The sequence below is a fragment of the Pagrus pagrus genome, assembly GCF_965226575.1.
Source record: "Pagrus pagrus genome assembly, chromosome: 14".
Lineage (NCBI taxonomy): Eukaryota > Metazoa > Chordata > Actinopteri > Spariformes > Sparidae > Pagrus > Pagrus pagrus.
This window is the reverse complement of record NC_140198.1, coordinates 7,969,072-7,990,376: the sequence shown is the minus strand read 5'-3', so window position 1 is coordinate 7,990,376 and position 21,305 is coordinate 7,969,072. Positions and strand designations below refer to the sequence as shown.

Genomic DNA, 21,305 nt, shown 5'->3' with positions numbered 1-21,305 from the left:
AGCTCAAATATTGTCATGTAAACCTGGAAATAATCAGATATTTGAGGATTTAGACAGTAAATGAAGGTTTCAGAAGTCACATTGTTATTCCAAGCAAAGAGGTTTGTGTTTCGTGACATCATGGCTATGATCAGGGTTTCTGAGCGGTCAGTGAATGTTACTCCAAACTGCACCTAAGTCAGCAGATCAATACATTACGCTTCGTTCCCCGAGAGACAGAAGAGGAACTTCATCAAAGACACAGACAGTTTGCTGAATATACGTTTAAGTTTTTCAATGATTCAACTGTTCAACACTCAAACTGTTGAGCTGAAGTTAAAAATAGTATTAAATTTGAAACAAATCAAAATAAAAGCATCTTGACTAACGTGACGATGTCAGTGTAGCATATGATGAAGATAAAGATGGATTTTAGGCTCGTGACACAGATCATATCTTATTGGGTCTAGTGATGATAATATGGTTCTCATCCTCAAATCAAAATTTCAAAAAGCAGCAGTGTACTTCCCGTTGTGCTGTTCACTCACCCTGCCTTCATCATCCAGAACCTGGATCGGTCCAGAGTCGCACAGTTTGACCACGGCTCCCACGGGGACGTCAAACTCTCGGCCCGTTTTAAGGTCCAGCCACACATAGTCCCCCTGCACCAGGTTAAATATAGACAATTTTACCAAGAGTTAGCATTAGAAGTGGAAGTGAATAAAGTAACAGTTGTAATGAATGTTTCATTTCAAGTCCCTGTGAGACTGAAACCTTTAAAACTTGCTGTTTTAAACTTATATATCTGCCTAAATGACTGTGACTTTGACTGTCGTCTTACTCACACAAGGTCCATCAAACTAACGAAAAAACAAACATGAACCCGTCTTAACAGCAGCCAGGAGTGAGTCTGTGTTAGCTTCAGGTCACTTGCTCTCTTATTACCTGACTGTTTTTGTGCCGCTGGTTATTTCATTATAAAAAGGAAACATCACAGTTGCATCACACAGCCACAGTTGCCTACTTTCTCCACTGCCAACTCTCTGAATGGGAGGATTAAGTCTGAAAAAAGGCTTAAACCTGAGAACCACCTTCAGTCCAGTGTGGGCGTGATGTAACCTCTGACCTCTGTAACACTGAGAAAGGCTACATTAAGAGGTGCAGCTGTAATACTTATTTGTAATAAAGTGACAAGCAAGCCAAATGTGTCACTGCAGCAGTTATTCCCATGTAAATCATATAATGTGGGTTCTGACCTCACCAATGGTTTAATAGCAGCTGACTGGAAAGTGAGCGCCACTGTTTCAGAAACTATCACCATCCATACTAACACATCAACGCTATTTCTATTAAAACACTCAGCAGTCGCTTTTTCCCTCGCACATGAAATAATAATGATGCTACAGTACACACACTGATGAGGCCCAATCAGAAAGAGAACGTGGCTATTTGAGAGTATTGGGCCGATGACTGATGCCATCGTCCATCGCTGATGGCTGTCAGTCATTGACTACTGAGCCTTGACCACCGTAACACTGTGATTTAAAAGCCCCCTTCACCATAGAACACAATAAAGTAGCGTGTCTCCTCAGAGTTGCTGTAAAGAGGAGTTGTTGTAAAAAACTGAAACTAATTTTTTACTCGTTTCTAGTTTTGTGTCTTAACATATTTTTCAATCAGGTGAAAATGCTCCTAAAAATTACTTAATCATAGCTGACACAACATCGACCCTGATATACGTGGCTTATATGCTCTTAGCTCCTTAGACATTAACTGTTTCCTCTGACAGTTGATGACAAAGTGTCAGGGATCACCTGAGGTAACTTACATGCTACTTTCTAAAAACAGCCACAGACTTCCTGTTTGTTTAGACGCTAATCATAAAGAAAACACTGCAGCACACATCTCAGTATTCACCCCGACCGTCTGTGACCTTAAAGATGCTATTTTTGTTTCCGTTTAACGACATCCAGATGTCACCCGGTGAATGAGATTCATAGCGGAGGCTCTGAGCTGAGATTAAAACAGTGCGGCGTCTCTGAGTCGTGCCCCGCAGGACTCCGGGGACAGAAAGGCACCAGGATCTAGTTATCGAGTAGAAACTATTGATGGCCTGATATGAAGTAAACCACGTCAGACTGTGTGAGGAGACGACGTCTGCTATATTTAGTCTGCTGGGACTCTGAAGCGCCACTGAAATGTGAAACAACAGTGCATGAATTTTATTTTCTCACTTGATTCGTACTGCATATGTTTACTTTTTACACAAACCACTTCTAGGGCAGAAATCTAAAAAAACCTGGGCGATCAGTCCAAATGACTCGTCTTTTTTCAGGTGAACTGACCCTTTAACACACGCGTTTATGTTTAACACCCTGCTTTTGCTTTATAATTGATCTATTGTAATTTAATTTGCTGTATCTGACTTTGCTCTTGCAAGAATCTCGTTTATTTATCGACTTCCATCTAATCTTTCACTGATATTATAATTGCCTTCTTCTTATCTGGGCTCTAAGAAGGCTTTTCATGAGCGGTGTCACCTACAAGGGTAAAGCTTAAAGAGCGAACAGAGAGGGGAATCTGCAAGAGGAAAATAAAAGAGAAACTTTCCGCCCTCGATCCTCAGACACCCTCGAAACAGGCAGACACAAAGCAGGTGTCAGTGTGCGAATGAATGTTGACTGTAAAACTAATCTAAAGCGGTGCGCGAGAGGGAATGAACAGCCTGTAACACGATAACCAAAATGGATTTGACCGTTCGCTGACCCCGGCCTGAAACAGTGATTGTTCAATAACAGCTTAGCAACAGCTCTGCGCGTCTACACATTTTCGTCAGAAAGATACTGAAGAGTTTGGAGCGTGGTGTCACCTTTCCGAAAACCCAAAACACAAAACTAATGTTTCTTCTAACTGAATTATAAATCTAACCCTATGGGACTATCTATCTAGCTGTTAACTTGCAACACACAAATAATGTTGCCCCGTGTTTTCATCATCAGCTGGTGAGGATGACTTTTTTCCAGGGACATAAAGCTTTAGCTTCACCTTTTAGCATGATATCATGTACAGTATACAACCATCAAGCTCTTGGTTTTAAACGTTTCAGATGGAAAAATAAAAAAGTCGGCAGCAGACATTTTTAAACCCTCTGAGTTCGGTTTGTTAGCTTGCTACAGTTGATATAATCTGCCCGCAACAGTTGTCATTTCAGCCCACAAACTCCACAGTTGCAGGTAGAAATTAGACACAACAATTACTAAGGGAAGCAGCAAGTGTAGACTGTAGATATTCAAAGACTGAGGTGAGAGGAGAAGAAGTATAAAATGAAAGCAGCTACTGATGCCCAGCGTGACCTACCTGCTGCAGAATGACCATGGTTCAGCTTCAGGTCGATACCAGGACATCAGAAGTCACCATGTGTTGCCTCTGCAGGGGAGAAAAGTCAAAGACATTCAATAGAGAGAGCAAAAAGCTTCTTCAAAATGAATTACTCATAAGTGTATATACACATTTAAGACACTGACAACAATCTGAAATCTACTTAGAATAAATAGACGCATTTCTCTCATTTAACTTGAAGCTGCATCTACAGCATTGATTATGTGGACACTGGAGCAGCAACACAACATTTGACTGAGTTTCTGTAAACATGCCAGCAAACAGCTGCCTAGAAAACATCCGGCAGGTACGGAGCAACATTAGCAATAACTTGGACTTTTGTTTCTAGTCTTCTTTAAGCTCCGTTTTTGGTCTCCACCACCGCCAGAGGAAAATATCTGGATATTTATCTGCCAAATTCTCCAATCTGTCCAAAAGCTAGCTGCTAACTTTGTCAGTTCACTGTCCTTCATTGTTTTTATTTGTTTATTATGTTTTTGTTTTTTTTTATCTTTTATTCTATTAATCTGTTTATAATTCCTCTATTATTTCTAACTATTTTTATTATTATTATTATTATTATATGCAGTGGAATTTTTACTTCACAAATTAAGGACATGGCGAGATTAAGATCACATACGTCCTCCATAATTATTACCAACTACTAGAGGTCCCCAGGTGACACTAGTCCTGTGCAAAATGCAAATAGGGCTCAGGAGACTAAAACATTGACCTAAAACATCAAAAGACATTTGATCAACTGTACAGTACATGTATACATCTTTACACAATGACTGGTCGAGAGAAATAAAATGGTGTGTGAATACAGGGGAGCCAATAATGCATCAATGACATGTGGATGTGTTTGCTGTCTATATGAGCCTGAAATTAACCATGAGGTTCAGCCGGACGTTGGAGACCAGTGAGGGAAAGGGCGGGGGCACTGAGGGGTTAAAGGGTCGGGTGGTGGCTGTTGAAGGCTTACTTGGATTCCTGGGGCTAATCCCATCTCTTAAGTACGTGCCGTAGTTGTTGCAGTTATGACTGCTGAATGAAGATACCCATGTAAATGGGGGAAGGGCTAAGTGCATTAATGATCCATTAGCGGTTTGATAAGCAGATTAACATTTAGTTGGATGTTCCTCGCTGCAAACCACAGGAATCTGCATGTAAGACAAAATGTATATATCCAAAAAGTCCGCAGATTAATCGAACAAGAACAGGAAGTAAACCTTTTGGAAAGCAGCAACATGCAGTTCATTTCCAACCAAGTGTATCCAAACTGTACGCAGCAAGTCACAATGTGCTCAGCTGATGACAAGACAGAGCTTCTTATCCAGAGCTACAGGGTGCTAATCTGGCAACTGTCTCAAACACAGACCTATAGATCTGTAATTACATTTACAGTCGGACTGTATCCACGGCCCCATTTCACAACTTACAAACCACGTGAGTCTACAACCCTACTGAAGATCGTCTGCAAGTGAAGTGAACAGCGTGCAGGAGGTTTTTACTGATTTTGTCTTCTCCTATGCACCTGTCGATCCACAGGTGTGCAAAAGCTGTACTGTGTGCCAACGCACAAACTAAAATGCACTGTGAAAGATAAAAAGCATGATGATTTTTAAAATGATTTTCAACCAGAGTATCCGTCAGCAGTACTCCTACGCCTGCTCTGAATAAAGTGTGTCATGACATAAATATTGTTCAGATTTTGCACACAAAAACACAGCTGAGGCTGATGTGAATGTAATTTTACAGCTTTTTGGTCAAAAACCAAAGGATTTAAATTAAACTATTGACCTGATGATGGTGGTAGATGAAAAACCAGAGGATCATCAAAGTTATTTGGACACACCTTCTGTCTTTACAAAAAGTTCATGCTAATCCATCCGGTAGTTGTTGAGATGTATTGTTAATTCTTTCAGTCAGTACAGCGTTTGATGCTGATCCATTTGTAGATGTTGAGCTAGTTCATCTCTCTCTTCATTTCTCTGCCTGCTGTCTTTCACTGATCGTTAACTCTTTAATTATTGTTGTCAATAATTGTATTGGTTAGCATGAAAAGGTTAGCAACAAATACATCTCTTCAAGCGCTGAACCCACAGCAGTTCAACACTTCAACTCAAAACTCAAAACTCAAAACCTCGACTCTCCGTCGTCGCAGCTCACGAGAGCCCAACTCAACCTGCTCAGAGGTTTTCATCTAATGGCCAAAAGCAATCTTGCTAATGCCTTGGCTGCTAATCTGTGTGTGTGTTGCCTTTAATGCTATTGTAACAGGCACATGTACTGTATGTATATGAGTTGTGACTCACATGGCAGTGATTCAGAGGCACAGAGAGGCGTGAAACGTTCATCGTCCACCAACAAACTTTAATGTTTCCACGTCGTCCATGAGTCTCTGCAAGGAAACAACACAGAAGTCAATCTTGACTTTATAATATCAACGCTATTGAGGCAGAATTTAGTGCATCTGAGATATTTGTGCTGTAATAAAGAATTTACATTTGAGTTTGATGAAATTTTATACTTACGTCACTTAAGAGTCACTTAAAAGGCATATATAGAACTTTGAACTGATTTTTTCCTACAGCTATAGGTAGCAGCTTCTTGTCAGACACAGATTTTGTTCCACTTATTTCTTTACTAAATAACAACAGAAACTGTTTGGGAGATAAATTGTTTTGACTTTACATGTAGCTGCGTTCTGACGTTGCTGTTTTGAGTGATTTTAGCCAATTTTTCCAACAGTTGTGCTTCTTAAGGTCTTTCTTTAACAAATATTAAACATTGTAGATTTGTGACTATGGAGCTGTTTTTCCCCCCCCAACTCCTCACAGACCGTTTTAACCTCGCCATTAATAGTATTTTAAGCAAATATCTGTCTCTTCTTATTACACCTTCAGAAAAATAAAACAAATAAAGCACGGTTACGTCGGTTACTTTTGCTTTCATACCTTTTCCAAAGCAGTACTAAAAAGTTGAGTCAACAAACGATTCACACTCTCCCCAATATATTTGACGACTATGTAAACGTTAACTTTGCAGAGACTTAAATGACTTGATTGATCCTAATCTCATGTCTGTCTGTTAAACACAGACTGTAAAAGTGAAGTGCATCAAACCTGCACTCTTTCTAATGACCAGCAGGGGGCGACTCCACTGGTTGCAAAAAGGCGTCCGATTGTATAAGCTTATGAAAAAAATGACCCTACAAAAAGCTTTCTAATTAGTTTATTGTCTCAATCTCTAGTTTCAAGTCTTCTACAATCCAGCATGATGTTGATTCTGTACATTATGTTTCCATTTAGAGTAAAATAGATGATAAAGCAGGTTATGTTTTATTAAAGTAAACGCTCCCAGGCTCCACCCTCTCGTCCAAATATGGTCACTTCTGGCTCAAGCTGGCGACGGCCATAACTCCAAACTGGAGGCTTTAAATGGTCGTCCACAAACCATTGGGGGACGTCAAAAAGTTAAAAAAGGTTCATGTTAAATGCCACTAAAAGGGACAACTGCACCATCTGCAGTCATAATTTTTACGTGCATTGATACTAATAGCAAAGGATCATGGGAAAACCTCAAAGCTACGGAGGATGTGTCACAAGGTAACAAGTCTGTGAGTGTTGACCAACTAGAAAAGCACATTGTAGTTAAACTGGTTTTATTTGGGTTTAATATTATTTCTCCTGACTTATCCTCAGTAAGAAAACATCTCTCCAGTACAGCTAGCTAACATGAATGTGATGCCGTCTTTCCAGACAGAACGTTCGCTGTTTGTCCACAAGAGATGTCGATTCTACTCTCTTTGTTATAAAATGCAGATGTGAAATTAACCAGCTCCAGGAGGTTCATTTAGGGAAGAAGACACATCACACAGGTCACATTAGCTTAGCATAAAGACTGGAAACCGCTAGCCTGGCTAACAGAACAATAATCGCCTCTAAAACTCACAAATTAACACGTCAAAACTCTGTGAACTGAACTGAATACTGAAAATGACGTGTTCTTTTTGGTTTTTAAAGGGTCACCTGTTTCCTCCTGATTCCAGTCTTAATGCTGAACTAAGCTAAACATCTGCTGGCTGTAACTTCATATCAAACACAGAGACAAGAGAGTGGCATCAATCTTCTCAACTAACTGTGTGCAAAAAAGCAAATATGCGCAAATTATTCCTTTAACCAAACTCCAGCAGCCTTACGAGGGGTTATCTGTGAGGAGAATGACAGCAGATGTAATATTAAGCTCATGGTGGGTCATCTCATTCTTAAAAAAATGATAATAACTGGCAGCAGTGGACCCGATTTTAGTATTAATTATCGGTGGATGAAATGCTGCGGCTCAGAGGGGAGAGGCAGTGGTGCTGAACTGGTGCTTTGTTTGAAGCTAATTCACATTTTTCTGAGCTCAACTGCAGTAACAGAGAGGCCCAGGCCAAACTAGGAAGTGTGTCACAATACAGGGTTCATTATATGGTCAGCATTATGTAAAATCACTGATTCCATTGTGCAACCTCAAGACATTTTTAGCAAACGCTACTGACGGTTTAAGGATATTTTTGGTCATATTCTCAGCTGTTACATCACGTCTGTAACGTTTCTTGATTTGGTACGTATAAAGTTTATTCCGACTCCCTCGTCTTTACTTCAGGTCCGTTTAATAAGGTTTCAGGAGTGTTTAAGTGCATCTCAAGCTCACAAAAAAGCTAAAAAACTGGAAACCTTCTGTCAAACAATGTTTTGGGCAATCAACAGAAAAATAATCAGCAACTACTTGAATGATCTGTTAGTCGATTCAGTCATTTTTCAAACAAAAATAGAGAAAAATCGACCATTATTCTCTGGTTTCAGCTGCTCAAATGAGATGATCATCGTCATAATTGACTGTAAACTAAATATACTTTTGTTCGAACAAAACAAGACACCTAAAGACATCACCCTGGGCTCTGGGAAGTTGCAATGGGTATTTTTTTTTACAATTTTGTTATTTTATAAACCTGAGAATAACCGTTCGTTGCAGTTCTACTCAAGTTAGGATCCTCAAATATATTTTTTCCTGTTCTGTTCCGTTGACAGTTTTGACATGTTCACCATATTTTACTGTCTCCTTCTGATTCCTACCTTTTACTCTACTTAATATAATCATTTTTATTGACTCATACATGTACTGTATGTCCCTTCTGTCTGCTTCAGGAGACACTTTAAACTGCCGTGTTATCTGGCAAAAGGAAATCTCTAATGGAATATAAATTAGAAGTAAAGAAACCATTCAGACACACACACAGGCTACAGCCTACTGTACTGTACGTACTTGAGGGTACATAATGGCTCCTTTAAGTGCTGGCACAGGACGAGGAGCAGTAAGAGGCTTTGGCCTAAAGCTACAGCAGAGCAGCAACACTGTGGCCTGACTGTAGCCTAAGCCCTCGGCCCCGACCCACGTTTACCTGCCCCACTTACCCCTAAACACACTTCTTCCTCCTCCTGCTCTTCTCTGCTTGGGTTTTGTTTTCAGTGTTGTGTTTCCTGAGGAGGCGTGAGGAGGCCCAGGGTTGACAGGATGGCTGATCAAGATGATGGAGGACTAGTGACGAAGCTGGAGGATGGTCTCTCTGCTCCAGTCTGTGTGCGTCACTCCACCTTCTTCGTTAAAAATCTTCCCCACAGCCTTCACCTACGTCGTTCGTCCCCTTGTGGTCCCTGGCCTCCTGTACGTGGTCCAGTGCTCGCAGGCAAGTTACAGTTTGATGTCTGGGTCAGTGACGGGGCGCTCCAGACTCTCGCTGTGTCTCATTCATGGCTGCTTATCCTGATTAGCTGGGAGGTGGAGCCTGTTGGTGGCAGATACAGAGACCAGCTGGGTGGTGGAGAGGGAGGTGACCGAGGTCATGATTTCCAAGTTGTTGCTCGTTACCACGTACTAACAAATTGTTACGGGTCAGTCCGCAGATAATACCAGAGAAAACTTTCTCACTTACTTTCAGTGGCACCTCGTGTTTTTACTTGTCCAGGTTATCTTTAGTGTCTTAAAGATTTCTGCCTCCACTATAAAAAGATGCCCATGGTGCCTCCATCATTAGAAAATAACAATCAAATGCTTGATAGCAACCTCTGAATCCAGAAGCAGCACTTTTGCTAATTAAAGACACTTAAAATGTTGCTTCTACTTATCATCCTGAAGTAAATTCTAGGGATGGGCGACACCAAACTGTTTCTTTTCGGTTATTATCCGACTACAAAGTTCAATAAAATGATGACAAACACAGAGTAGGTTTTCCTGTTTTATTTCAAAGTCATGCCACAAGTTGACATTAAATACAAAAGAAAAAATAATAATTTCAGATCGTAGCTATAAAATAACCACAGTGTAACCGAGAACCAAATCCAACGAACACGCATTGATAAAGGAAAACGAAAGCTCACGCTGAAAATAACACACAGACGAGCACACGGTACAGAACATACAGCACAGCTCTCTGAAACCTAGCTATCAGTAAACATACCAGTTTGGAACGCAGGGTAAAGTGGATATATAAAATTAACAAGGTTATAAAATACTGATAAAAGGTACTTGTTATAAAGACCGTAGCATCTTCTAGAAGTGTCACCATGCAGTAGGTATTCCAGTCTCCAGTTAATAAACATCAGCAGAAAAATACAAGAAGAATCACAAGCTCATTCCTTGAGTGGACAAGACTCGACCTCGGATAAAAATGTCAATGACAAGAATGCAGAAGGTTGTCCGGTGACCAAATTCAGCACGGTCTACAAAATACTGTCATCGAGTTAAACAACACCTGGTGTTACTCTTTCTTGAGCTCCATCACCAGTGTCTCGTAACATCAGACACATGCAGCGGTATCTATAAGATCAGCAGGCAAGCAAACCTCAGCTGCGATCGTGTCATTGTTCTGACTAGAAGTGACAAACAGGGGAAAGCCTCTTAAATAATCACAAAAAAAAAACCACTCAGAATACCTTAGATTTTCAGTTTTGTCTATAACGTCTTCCTAGTCCCGTGATACACTGTATGCTACAGGTGTCCTACCTTTTCTTAGAGATTTTAGGGAAGTATATGATCCTGTCACAGCTTAAACAAGGTGAGCATACGGTACCTCGGCCTCCTTTTAGCAATTCGGTGGGAGAACAACCTGGAGAAGTGGCCTCGGATAACATGCGGTCGCATTTTTTGCTACTTTGTGGGAGAATTTTGCTTCAACAGAATGTGAAGTGATGAAACAGTGACTTTAAAGTCCAACATCACTCTGTAGGGGGAACAGACACACATCTGTTGAGCGGGACGACTGACTGGATTGGACGAGTTGGACCAGAGTACATTTCAGTCTGGGTCAGCTGGTGTTGACAGTCTGCAGATAATATCATACAGTTCGTGATATGATAAGAATTCTGGTCTGACTCTAAACTCAGATCCAGACGCTCACCCATTTACATTTACATGTTTTTGACGGGGTTTACAATGCAAATCCGGTGGCAAGGATGTTTTGATAGGGCCAGGCTGGTGTAACCAACAGACTGATGAGCTTTCCAACCATTGTATCCGTGTTTTCAATTGAGCTGCCCCAAAGTAACTGTAGTTAAAAACATCTTAGAAATTAGGCTTCGTATAACGTGCTTATATTCCGGACCGATACTATCATGGTACTTCGATGCCACTTTAATGTAGAAACCGATTGAATGAATAAAAAATGGGCAGTCTTTTACTCCCTAATACTCATCCCTAATGTAACTGCACATTGCAGACCGCGAGACTGTGATTGGTCCGTTTGGTAGCAACATAACCAGCTTCTCCTCCAGTGCTAAGCAGGGGTGCTGATACAGGGGGATTGTGGCTTACACTTTCCCCAGTAAACACACCGACCTCTTCAGTCGTTGCATGTTTCTCCTGGCTGGCCGGCTGTTGCTCTTCTTGGGTCATGCTCCTCCTCTGGAGGGAGCGGACAGGCTGGATGTCCAAAGTGCGGGCTGCCCCTCCATGAGAGTCCCGCGTCCAAGCCCGTGTTGTATGGAGGAGCAGCCCTCCATGTGGACACTCTGCCTGTCCACACTGCCTACCCCAGAGACACAGCTAAGAGCGCTGTGAGTTAACAGGGGTACGGTTGTATCACCACCAGCAGCAACACAGACATGCCATCACATGTGATAATGCTTGCAGCAGCGTAGGCCACTTGCATAGGTAACAGCGTGGGCTTTAGTCAACTGAAGTACAATATAAAACAACTGGCAAGTTCCTTCAACATAAATTTGGTCGTTGTTTAAATTTTTCAGCTTGGTCAGCTGGTTTCGTTTGTTCGCTGCTCTGCTATCGGCGTATAAAGTTCACAATGTGCTTCACGTTCGTCACACAAAGGCCATTTTTGATTCATTAAATCTAAATACGCTATGCAATTATGCACCTTTTCACCTTGTGCTGCACACAGATGCTGGTCACATCCATGTTTGTTTGGGTACGAGCTAACTGTCTGCTGGTGGTGGCTTCATATCGACTGTACACACACAACAGTTGGATCGATCTTCTCGTCCAGCTCTTGGCCAAAAAAACAGTTAGTGTCCTTCTTTCTGACAGGCTCCGTTTCAAAATTGCTTTCCCCAAATTTCTAAGAAAACTGAAGACACCTGTAGCATACCGCTAACTCTCACAGGCTCAGTGAAGGAATAACAGGAAGTCACTCCCATAATTCACACAAGGTATGAATAAGGTGAATAATTCACTTGATTCCTCTTAAGTATTCTCGCTGATAACTAGAGGTATTGAAGAACATCTCCGTCTTGAAATAAAAGTCTAGAATATACTTTATATCATCCATCAAAACATGGATCCCATAGTAATAATAACTGATAAATCAAGTTGCTGCTACTTTTATATACATACTGTTCACTGCAGGTTACTGGATACAAAATATTAGAAAACTGGATACTGTTTTTTTAACGCATGCAAGTGTGCAACATAAGCCTTCTACTCCACACAGTATGTTTATCAAAGTAGCAACAGCGGATTATGTTTTCACGACACACTCTGAGAAACAAAAATATATATTCTGTGGTTTGTAATGGTGCGAGCAGATTTGAAGCGGTTTTGCTACATGCACTGGCATTTTTGGATTTCGTACAAAAGTCACAACCGTTTTGCGCAGTTCAGCTTCATTCGAATGGTTTCATGTTCCTAAAACCTGCTTTGGCATGGCCGTGCGGAAAATATGTACAGAAAACCGATTTAAGCTTTACAGCAACTGTCAAAAAAAACCAGTCAAGGTCCGTAAACTCCAACCAAGCCTGGTTAGTCTAGTAGCTGGAGTGTTTGTGTGTATATGTTTGTGTGTGTGTGTGTGTGTGTGTGTGTGGTTAACAGTGAAAGCCGTAACACTTTTGGCAAAAATCACAATGTGCGACAATGAGAATCACTTCATGACAAAGACAGAAACAATTTAAAAAAAGGACATGAAGGGGGAACAAAGGAAGTATAAAAAAACTCAAAGTTCACCTGTCTCACATTTGTCCAACAGTTACATGGCAAACATCTTCACACATCATCATCATCATCACCCAAAGCTTCATTTTCAACAGATCAGTCATCTTCTTGGCACTGCTGTGGCACATGAGCAGAAGCTTGAAGAGGAACAGTTAACAGTGATTTTGGCTCCTCGCTCACTGCTTCTGTGGGACTTTTAGTGACTCTGAAGCCCAAATGCTTCCATATATCAAAGCTGTCAGGTTGTGTGTTAGCCGTTATATTTCTGTGCCACCTCCATAGAAATAAAAAAATAGGAAGCCATAAAATAACACGACTGAGGTCGCGTGAGACCTCAAAGTGAAATATGGTTCTGGCATCCGGATTATTTCATCTATAATGTAAACAAAACCCAATAACATGGCACACTCATGAATACTAATTCACTCCTTGTCAGCCTTAATTTGACTTAACAGGTAAACACAGCATCAGTTCATTTACACATTTTGTACAAATCAAAGAATATTTCAAACAAATGGTTTTAATTGTGCTCACGGATCAATTAATTAGCTCCTAATGTCGACCTCAAGCTCACCAGTTGCTACATAGTTATCTGATTACTGTTCAGCACACAGCTTCATCTGTGAAACACGGATGCAACAGCTTGTAGCCAATGGAAATATCTTCGCTATGCTCGCTTCTCATTGGAGGCTTCTTAACACTGTTTAAGGTTTCTTTGTTGACCTCCTCAGCTACGGCACATCCAACCTCATCATATTTTGTTTCTTGAGCCGTCGCTTTGACCCCTGCATAATGAAAACTAAAGTACAATCCATCACACAAATTTACATGGAGAGTAAGGAGCAGTTTTTCGATTAAAAAAGAAACCTAGTGCTATAAATAAAGGTTGAACTGTAGGCACTGTTATACAGCTGAGATAATGGCACAGATATCACTTCAAACACTGACTGAAATCAGGAAATAAGTTTGAAATGGCATTCATGAATGTACCACGTAGCATTTATTAGCCTAAAGTCACTTCTGATTAATATGTCTATGATAAAATCCTTATTGGGTCCTTGACAGTCTGTAAATTGTGATGTAAAATGTCCATGTTTTATTATATATAAAGCAATTAATTATCTTAAAGTTTTGTGTAATGAATGAATTTCCACAATCATTCAAGACTCTTCTCACCGTCTGGATGAAACCGGCTAAAAATCATCATTCAAATTCATTAGAAATGTGATTCTGCCAGGTGAGCCTTTTTTTGTTTGTGTTCATTTTTCATTAAAACTTTAAATGGAAATAATAGAAACATTTCATTTAATCTACATTGTTGGACAGAATTCAGGGAAAATTTGATAAATAAGTTAATTTGTGTTTTATGAGACGCTGCTGCACTTGATCACTATTATCATTATGATTCAAATACAGCTCGATGTCTGTCTGATTTTCAGTATCCATCGTCTTATTACAGTAGTTGCAGATCAATTAGGAGGCAATTTAACCATTTTTCAGATTCTCTACATTTCTAGGACATACATCCTGGGACACAGAAGGACCATATTTGGGCTTCCCACCATGAGCGTGATGTCAGAGGAAAGTTGCCGCTGTGAATATGGTCTATTTTATTAACATAAAAAATATTTCAAGTGACCAGGAGAGGATTATTTTCATACAGATGTCGAAAGAGTCTTTGAGGATTTTGGTAATTCCTTCAGAACAACACTAAGTTTTGTTAATTGACCTTCGTTTTAAAGTTTATTTTCCAGAAAGCTGGACGCTGATTGCAGCTCCGTGACTCAAACAGTAAAACATGAGATGACTCAAACTGGAGCTAGTGTCGCCTCCTCCTTTGTGTTCTGTCAATTTCATGAAATCCAAGACGCATCCGACGCCTTTGGCACCAAAAATCTCTCACTTCAACTCTTCCTTTCACCCTCAGTTCACCATTACACGCTGATTTTGAACATATTCTTGTATAATGTGCAGCCACACATGGCCACTACGAGGCTGGTTAGGACTTAGTGTCTTACGCAAGGACACTTCAACAGTTCTCAGAGAGGGAGGAGGAGGGCGTCTTTCTTTTCCCACCTGGTCTGTAAATAAAAACCAGCAGCTATCCAGGCACATGCTCACATCCGACACTGCTTGGCACTACAGTTTCTTACACTGTCTTACGTTTCCTAAATTGTTACGTTCCCCAACACTCATGTTCTGCCCCGCTGTCAGACTGAAAACTATATAAAAAGAGCACATAGAAGATAAATAGCACCTAAATAGTTCAACAACTGCTGCTAATGTTCACCGATGCTAGAGGCATTATGAATGCATCACTGTAGTACAAGACATAACTGTTTCAAACCTGTTGATATGATCAGACTGACATGAGGTGCATTAGTGTAGACATGCTGACTGCTCAAAACTAGCATTTCCAAGACTTTTTGAGAAAGAATAAATATATATAGTAACAATTGAACAGTACAATACAAGGCCATGAACATATTGGAAAATAACCCATGCAAGACACATTTATAAAGATGCTGTACACAAAGGTGTGTGATCGATTGAATGCCGTGTGTGACAGTTCAAGTAATGGAAAAAGGCGCTGAAAAATCAGGAGAATGGACTTGATAGTTTGAGAGAACTGTCTTACATTCAAAGGAAATGTCTTGATAATGAAAATGTAACTTACATTTTTAATTCTTCTTATGAAACACGGGGAGAAATAAAAAAAAGACTGAGACATACCAAAAGTCAGTAAAACCTGGAATGAATAGTCTCTGCAATGATATTGCACTTCTGAAAAAAAGCGAAACACAAGTTGTGATTTTTCTGTCGGGGCTTCTGTCAACGAGACGCCTCGGCGCTAAAAGGTCAAACCGGATGGCCACATGATCGATGCAAGAAATGCCATCGGAGATAAATTACATTGTACCAGTGTTGGTTCAATATGCAAAAGCCATCTGAAATCACTACTTCATCAAATGTCCCATGTTGTTTTCCTGCTGTGGAGGCAAAGCCAGGACCAAGGCGATGGCACAGGTTGTTTGGCAGGATGTCTCCTCGGCGCTCCCTCCTCGCTCGTTCATCCTTGAGGGTCTTTTTTCCCGCTTTGAAATTAAATAAAGTGCAAGGTGTGTGTTCCCCTGAAGGGATCTTTATCCTGTCGGTTCACACCTTTCCTCGGAAATCATTTTCTTCCAGGTACAACGCTGATTAGCAGATTTACATTCACCCCCAAACACTCACCATTCAGAGCAAGGCTGGCGGGAAACACACACACACTCTCTCTCTCTCTCTCACACACACACACTCTCTCTCTCTCTCTCTCTCTCACACACAAACACACACACTCTCTCTCTCTCTCACACACGCACACACGCCTGTTCTGTGCCATCAGCAGAAGCACAGCTGCTGTCTCTCAGGGTCACGTGGCATGAGTCTGTGGCCCGGGCCAACAGACTCAAGTCAGAGGAAGCGTCAGGCAGTGGTGTTGCCGTTAAGAGATGATGTGGCACAGGGGGTGGTGGTTTGTAGCTAGGCTTGGGCCAGGCCAGGCCGGGCCGGGGGGGCCGGGCCAGGGCGGTCCGAAAGGGACTAAGAGAGCGGAGGGTCTGGCTCATCTTTGGTCCCATAAAGCACTTGATTATGTCAGGGTGAATCTTTGCACTCCGCTGGGCTGGGAAGTTGTACACGTGGGTGGAGGGGGATCAGAGAGGGAGGGGAGCTCTATCAAAAGCACCGGCTGCTAAGCTACGACCGGTAACATGTGCAGCACAGGCAAAGAGTTCAGTTTAGTTTTTGTTTTTTTTAAGCCATGCAGTTTTTAGATCGTCCATAGCAACCGGCAGAAAGCGTCTCGGGGAGTCTGAAATGGTGCTAGTGATGGAAGACGGGAGGCAAGATTTCACACATGAGCGCGCTCACAGAACAACACAGAAAAGCTCTGAGTCGAGGGAGAGAATAGCTGCTGTTGGCTATCGTTTGTAAAGTCCACAGTAAAAAGAGACAGACAGTGCTGCATGCGCTCCAAAGCACCGGCAAACTGGTGAAGACTTGAGGTGTCTGGGTGAGCCGACCGGGCGGGACGAGTTATCCACACATATAAAAGAGTATACATCATGTCAGTATATAGGAGAGAGAAACCGAAACTATGACGGAAAGCAGGGTGTGATGGAGAGTTAACGAATGGAGGCTGTGCTAACGCTGAGGACAGGGAAGAGAAAGAGTATTTAATATGACCCCCCCCTCGCCTCCTCAAGGTGGAGAGACGGACTCGACCTTAAGGCAATGCATAGCCCTTGGAAACATTGGCACATGCATGGAGAGTGCAGAGATGTCTGCATATGTACGAGAGCGTGAGAGTGTATGCAGAAAGAAAACAAGACGTTTGTAAGATCAGGATCGGACGGATTGATTTGATCAAACTGTAGCTCAGTAGCTGATGCAGATTCTGGCTACAGAACCTATTTTAAAGGGACAGTTCACCCCGAAAACATTTATCCTTCTACATGTGGTGCTATTAATCCATCTAGATAGTTTTAGTGTGAGTTGGAGAGTTTAGGAGATGTCTGCCTTCTCTTGAATGTAACAGAACTGGATGGCACTCAGCTTGTTCTGCTCCAAAAGCTCAACAGCAATGTCTCTCTCCAGGAATCTTGAACTGGTTACTCGAGGTAATCAACAGACCTTGTTGTGAGCAGTTTGTTGTCAGAACTTTTTTCTTTCTGCTGAGCTTCACCTGACAACAGTATGGCTGAGCTCTAACATTAGCTAGCTTAGTTAGCTAGCCTCTCACCCACGAGTATTTGCAGAGACATTATAGAGAACTAAACTATTTAAAGCATTTTAAATAGAAAAGTCTGTAACGCCGGAGATGGTGGTTGTATGACACATATCAGATATAACATAAAGACATCAGCCGATCGAGTTGTTGCACTGACGCGAGCGCACAGTTGAGATTCACAAGGGAAGAGGACAATATCACGCTACTGCACAGAATAACCAAGACAGGCGAGGTTATTCAAAGACTAGACATTGAACTCGCTTTCCTTTAAGTGCTCTGGTGGGATGTGCTGACGGCATCACGCTGCGTCACTCTGGATTGAGCTGTGAAGTAAGTCAGCGTCGTGAAACTGTGCGTATGTGTCGTAGAAGTATAACCTGTGGGGAAACACTGCATTTTAAACCATGGAGTTATGGCTCTATCCCCATTCACTTGGATAGAGGCCTTATCTTGTTAGCCCGAATTAACTGCATGGGGACGTTGCCAAGATGGCTGTCCAGTTGCCTAATAGGACTTTGGTAATTGCACAATTCCTTTTGCTCGGTGATACGATTGGAGTTGAAAGAAAATAGTTCCTTGATGAGGCCGACTAATGTTAGAGCTCAGCGGTGATACGGCTGTCAGGTGTAGTATGGTAGAAAGAAAATAGCTCCAACATGAAGCTGCTCACAAAAAGGTCTGTGGATTATCTTGAGTAACCTGTCATGATTTCGGGAAAGAGACTTTGCTGTTGAGTTTTTTTCAAACATGTTTTTTTGGCGCTTTGGTGCCGACACTGACCTTTTTTAGCTGATTGGTAATCGGTGAAACGTCCCCAATCTACATTCAGACAACAAGCGTAAAAGCTTAGTGCTGCCTCAGATCTTCGTTTACTGCTTGTAAAAAGGGTTTTCTCACTCACATCAAAGAATTACACCAAAATTCATTCATTGGATTAAAGAACTGTCCTGTGGATTATCAGGAGTAACCAGGTCATGATTTATGTAAAGAGACATCGTTGTTAAGACCAAAACGATCCAGATGGATAAACAGCATTACAGGTGAGAGGAAACATATGTATTTTTTAGTTTGGGTTGCACTGTCCCTTTAAGAACACATTTCTGATGCAAACCCTAAATAAAGGACTAATTTGGCAGGAATGTGTTCAAATGCGAGCCCCTAATATAGTCTGTGGACACCTTCCATCCAGACATGAAGGTAAAGGCCTTAAAAAAAACCCACGTGAGAAAGCTGAAATGAAATGCCGAAGCAAAAAAGGGAAACGATAAGAGACGAAGAGAGCGAAAGCGGCTGAAGACACAGTGAGCTCCTGTGATGGTCTGAACGGTGAACGTGAACGGCGGGCACGATGGAACGCCACCTTGAGAGTTGATCGTTATAATTGTACAAACGATCGCCTCAGATGTTGTTGAGCATGGTCGAGGTGATGAGGCGCACAGTGAGCGTGCCCGGGAGGTCGTTGTCCTGGCGGCTGCCCTTGTCGCGGAGGTGAAGCGTGTGCTGCTCCTGCCGCTCGTTTGGGTCGCTGAACAGGATCACCTGACCCAGGAAGGTGTCCACGATCATGTTCTTGTTGTAGATCTGTTCGCCGCTCGTGGGAGGAAGGCAGACATCCGAAAAATCGAAATGAGGGGGGGAGGGGGGAGGAGGAGCAGGAAAAGAGAGGAGAGAAAAGAGAAAAGGCAATAAGCAGTCACAAAAGAGAAAACTACAGGAGGAAATACACGAGGGACAGAAGTTAGAGAGCGAAGATGAATGAGGAAGAAGAAGAAGTGCTGATGTACTGAAGTTTGAAGCAATAACTGAAAAATAATAAACCTGACTTACAGCGCACTCTTCAATGAGAATTAACTTATAAAACACTTTATATCTGATTAAAAAAAATATAGAAGATCTAAAAATAGATGAGTGTGAAACTTTTTCTGAAAAAAGGAACAAAACTCTGCTTTCAGTGATTATGAGATCATTTAACCAACACTGGATGTACAGAGATAAGATTTGCAACAACGGGTTTATCCTTCTTCACGGTCAGGTTGCACTGATCTGATCTATCACATGGTGTCGACATTGACATTTTTAAACCGATCAGGCATCGACACGTCCACCTCTACTTTAAACACGGTTATCTGAAGCCTCTGTCTGCTCCATCCTCGCCTCCAAAGCTTCAAAAGTCAACTCAACGAGTGAGCGAGTTGAGGGTTGAGCTTATGTTTGTCACAGCTCCGTCCTCCCAGGACTGCATTTATTATTACATCACACAAAAGTGCCCTCTGGAAAGGCTGTTTTTTCTGCCAGCACACACTATTAACACAATTAAATATCATGGAGTGGCTTTATTTCTCGCTTTTCATCAATCTTTTTCGGTGGTGCCGACACAAAGTCCCCTCTACACACAAAAAACATGATACTGAGCCTGTTGCTATGAAGTTAATGTACTGGACTGATGCAACAAACCTAAGAAGCATGTTGGTGATCTGCCTCATGTTGGCTTACACGTATTTTAATCTGTTCGACACAGAGAGCTGAAAACATTTTACGCTCTGGGGAAGGAGTATCGAATTCAGCGTTAGTGTCCGGGTAGAAAAAGGACATTTGGTGCATCACTTCAACAGAGCAGCACACTTCTGCCTCCTTCCACTGAGATACAGAGGTGATGCAATTTCACAGGTCTGATTGAGTAAATTCAACATCACATTACCGACAATAATTCCCTAACAAGTACACCGGCTCGCACATATTGCCTGATATTGAGCCTGTAAGCGATTGGTTATGGATGTTCAGCAGATTTCCCTTAGCGGCCCGGCTCTCATGTGATGCAGTCACACACTCAGAGATGACGAAGGGGAACTGGATGGAAAAGGCAGGTGAGAAATATGGTGATAGGGTTCAAAATAAAATAAAAAAAGACAGCTTTAAAAGTGTACAGCTGTGTGTGATAATGAGTTTTGCATCATGCTGAGACAAAGACAACCTGTCGCCAAACTTTCCCCTGAGAGGAACTCAAGAGCTCGACCTGCACCAAAGGAACTGATGATTATGTTCAGCTCCAGGAGTAAAAAAGTACTTTGGAAAGGTCCGACATCTTTAAAGGTGAAGTCTGCGGTTTCTGAAACATCTATGATTGGTCAAACACAGAGCTATATTGTTTCTTGTCTTTCCTTTGCTGGAGTTTGTACGATACTGTACATAACAATGCCAAATAACTAACTCTCCTCAATCTCTTCTATTCTGCTCTTCATTTCTGCATCTAGATTTCACGTGTCATCAAAATCATGTGACTACAAACAACGTGTTGGTCTTCACAGTTCTTCAGATGAGGTGGAAACTCAAACAGGAATGTGTAAAAGTAAGACTTTTCTTTCCCAGTTTAATATGTTTAGTTTAGTTGCACAGTTCGTGGACCTTTTGGGTCAAATGGGGCTATCAGCCTCTGCAGCCTCACTCAAACACAACAAACATGAAAGAAAAAACATAAAGCAGCAACAACCCAATGATCCAGACACCACACAGCCACCGGAGAGCAGGACAGGACCAGGACAATGAAGAAGGAAAGCTCTGATTGTGTCCTGCATCAGGAACTAAACAGTAGTGCAGAGATGTGCGCCTGTTACACAGATAATCAATGTGTTTTCCCTGTCCTGTTTACTGCTGCCATTTTAAAAACACACCGCACATTCTGGTCATCAAT

The 21,305-nt window shown here is 41.7% G+C and overlaps 2 protein-coding genes across 5 annotated transcripts in view; both read right to left on the bottom strand.

Moving 5' to 3' along the window:
• Positions 1-9,064, bottom strand: part of myo7ab (myosin VIIAb) — a 39,160-nt gene extending 30,096 nt beyond the window's left edge. For all 4 annotated transcript variants that reach the window (XM_084372831.1, XM_084372832.1, XM_084372833.1 and 1 more), the window contains exons 1-4: positions 8,820-9,064; positions 5,676-5,761; positions 3,337-3,405; positions 528-641 (exon numbers count right to left, since the gene is read on the bottom strand). In XM_084372831.1, the coding sequence (XP_084228957.1) occupies positions 528-641; positions 3,337-3,354 (132 nt within the window). In that variant the 5' untranslated portion in view covers positions 3,355-3,405; positions 5,676-5,761; positions 8,820-9,064. The remainder of the gene's footprint in view (positions 1-527; positions 642-3,336; positions 3,406-5,675; positions 5,762-8,819) is intronic.
• A 563-nt stretch (positions 9,065-9,627) lies between these two features.
• capn5b (calpain 5b) overlaps positions 9,628-21,305 on the bottom strand; it is a 62,127-nt gene continuing 50,449 nt past the window's right edge. The window contains exon 14 of the mRNA XM_084372836.1: positions 9,628-19,198. Coding sequence (XP_084228962.1) covers positions 19,016-19,198 — 183 coding nt within the window. The 3' untranslated portion in view covers positions 9,628-19,015. The remainder of the gene's footprint in view (positions 19,199-21,305) is intronic.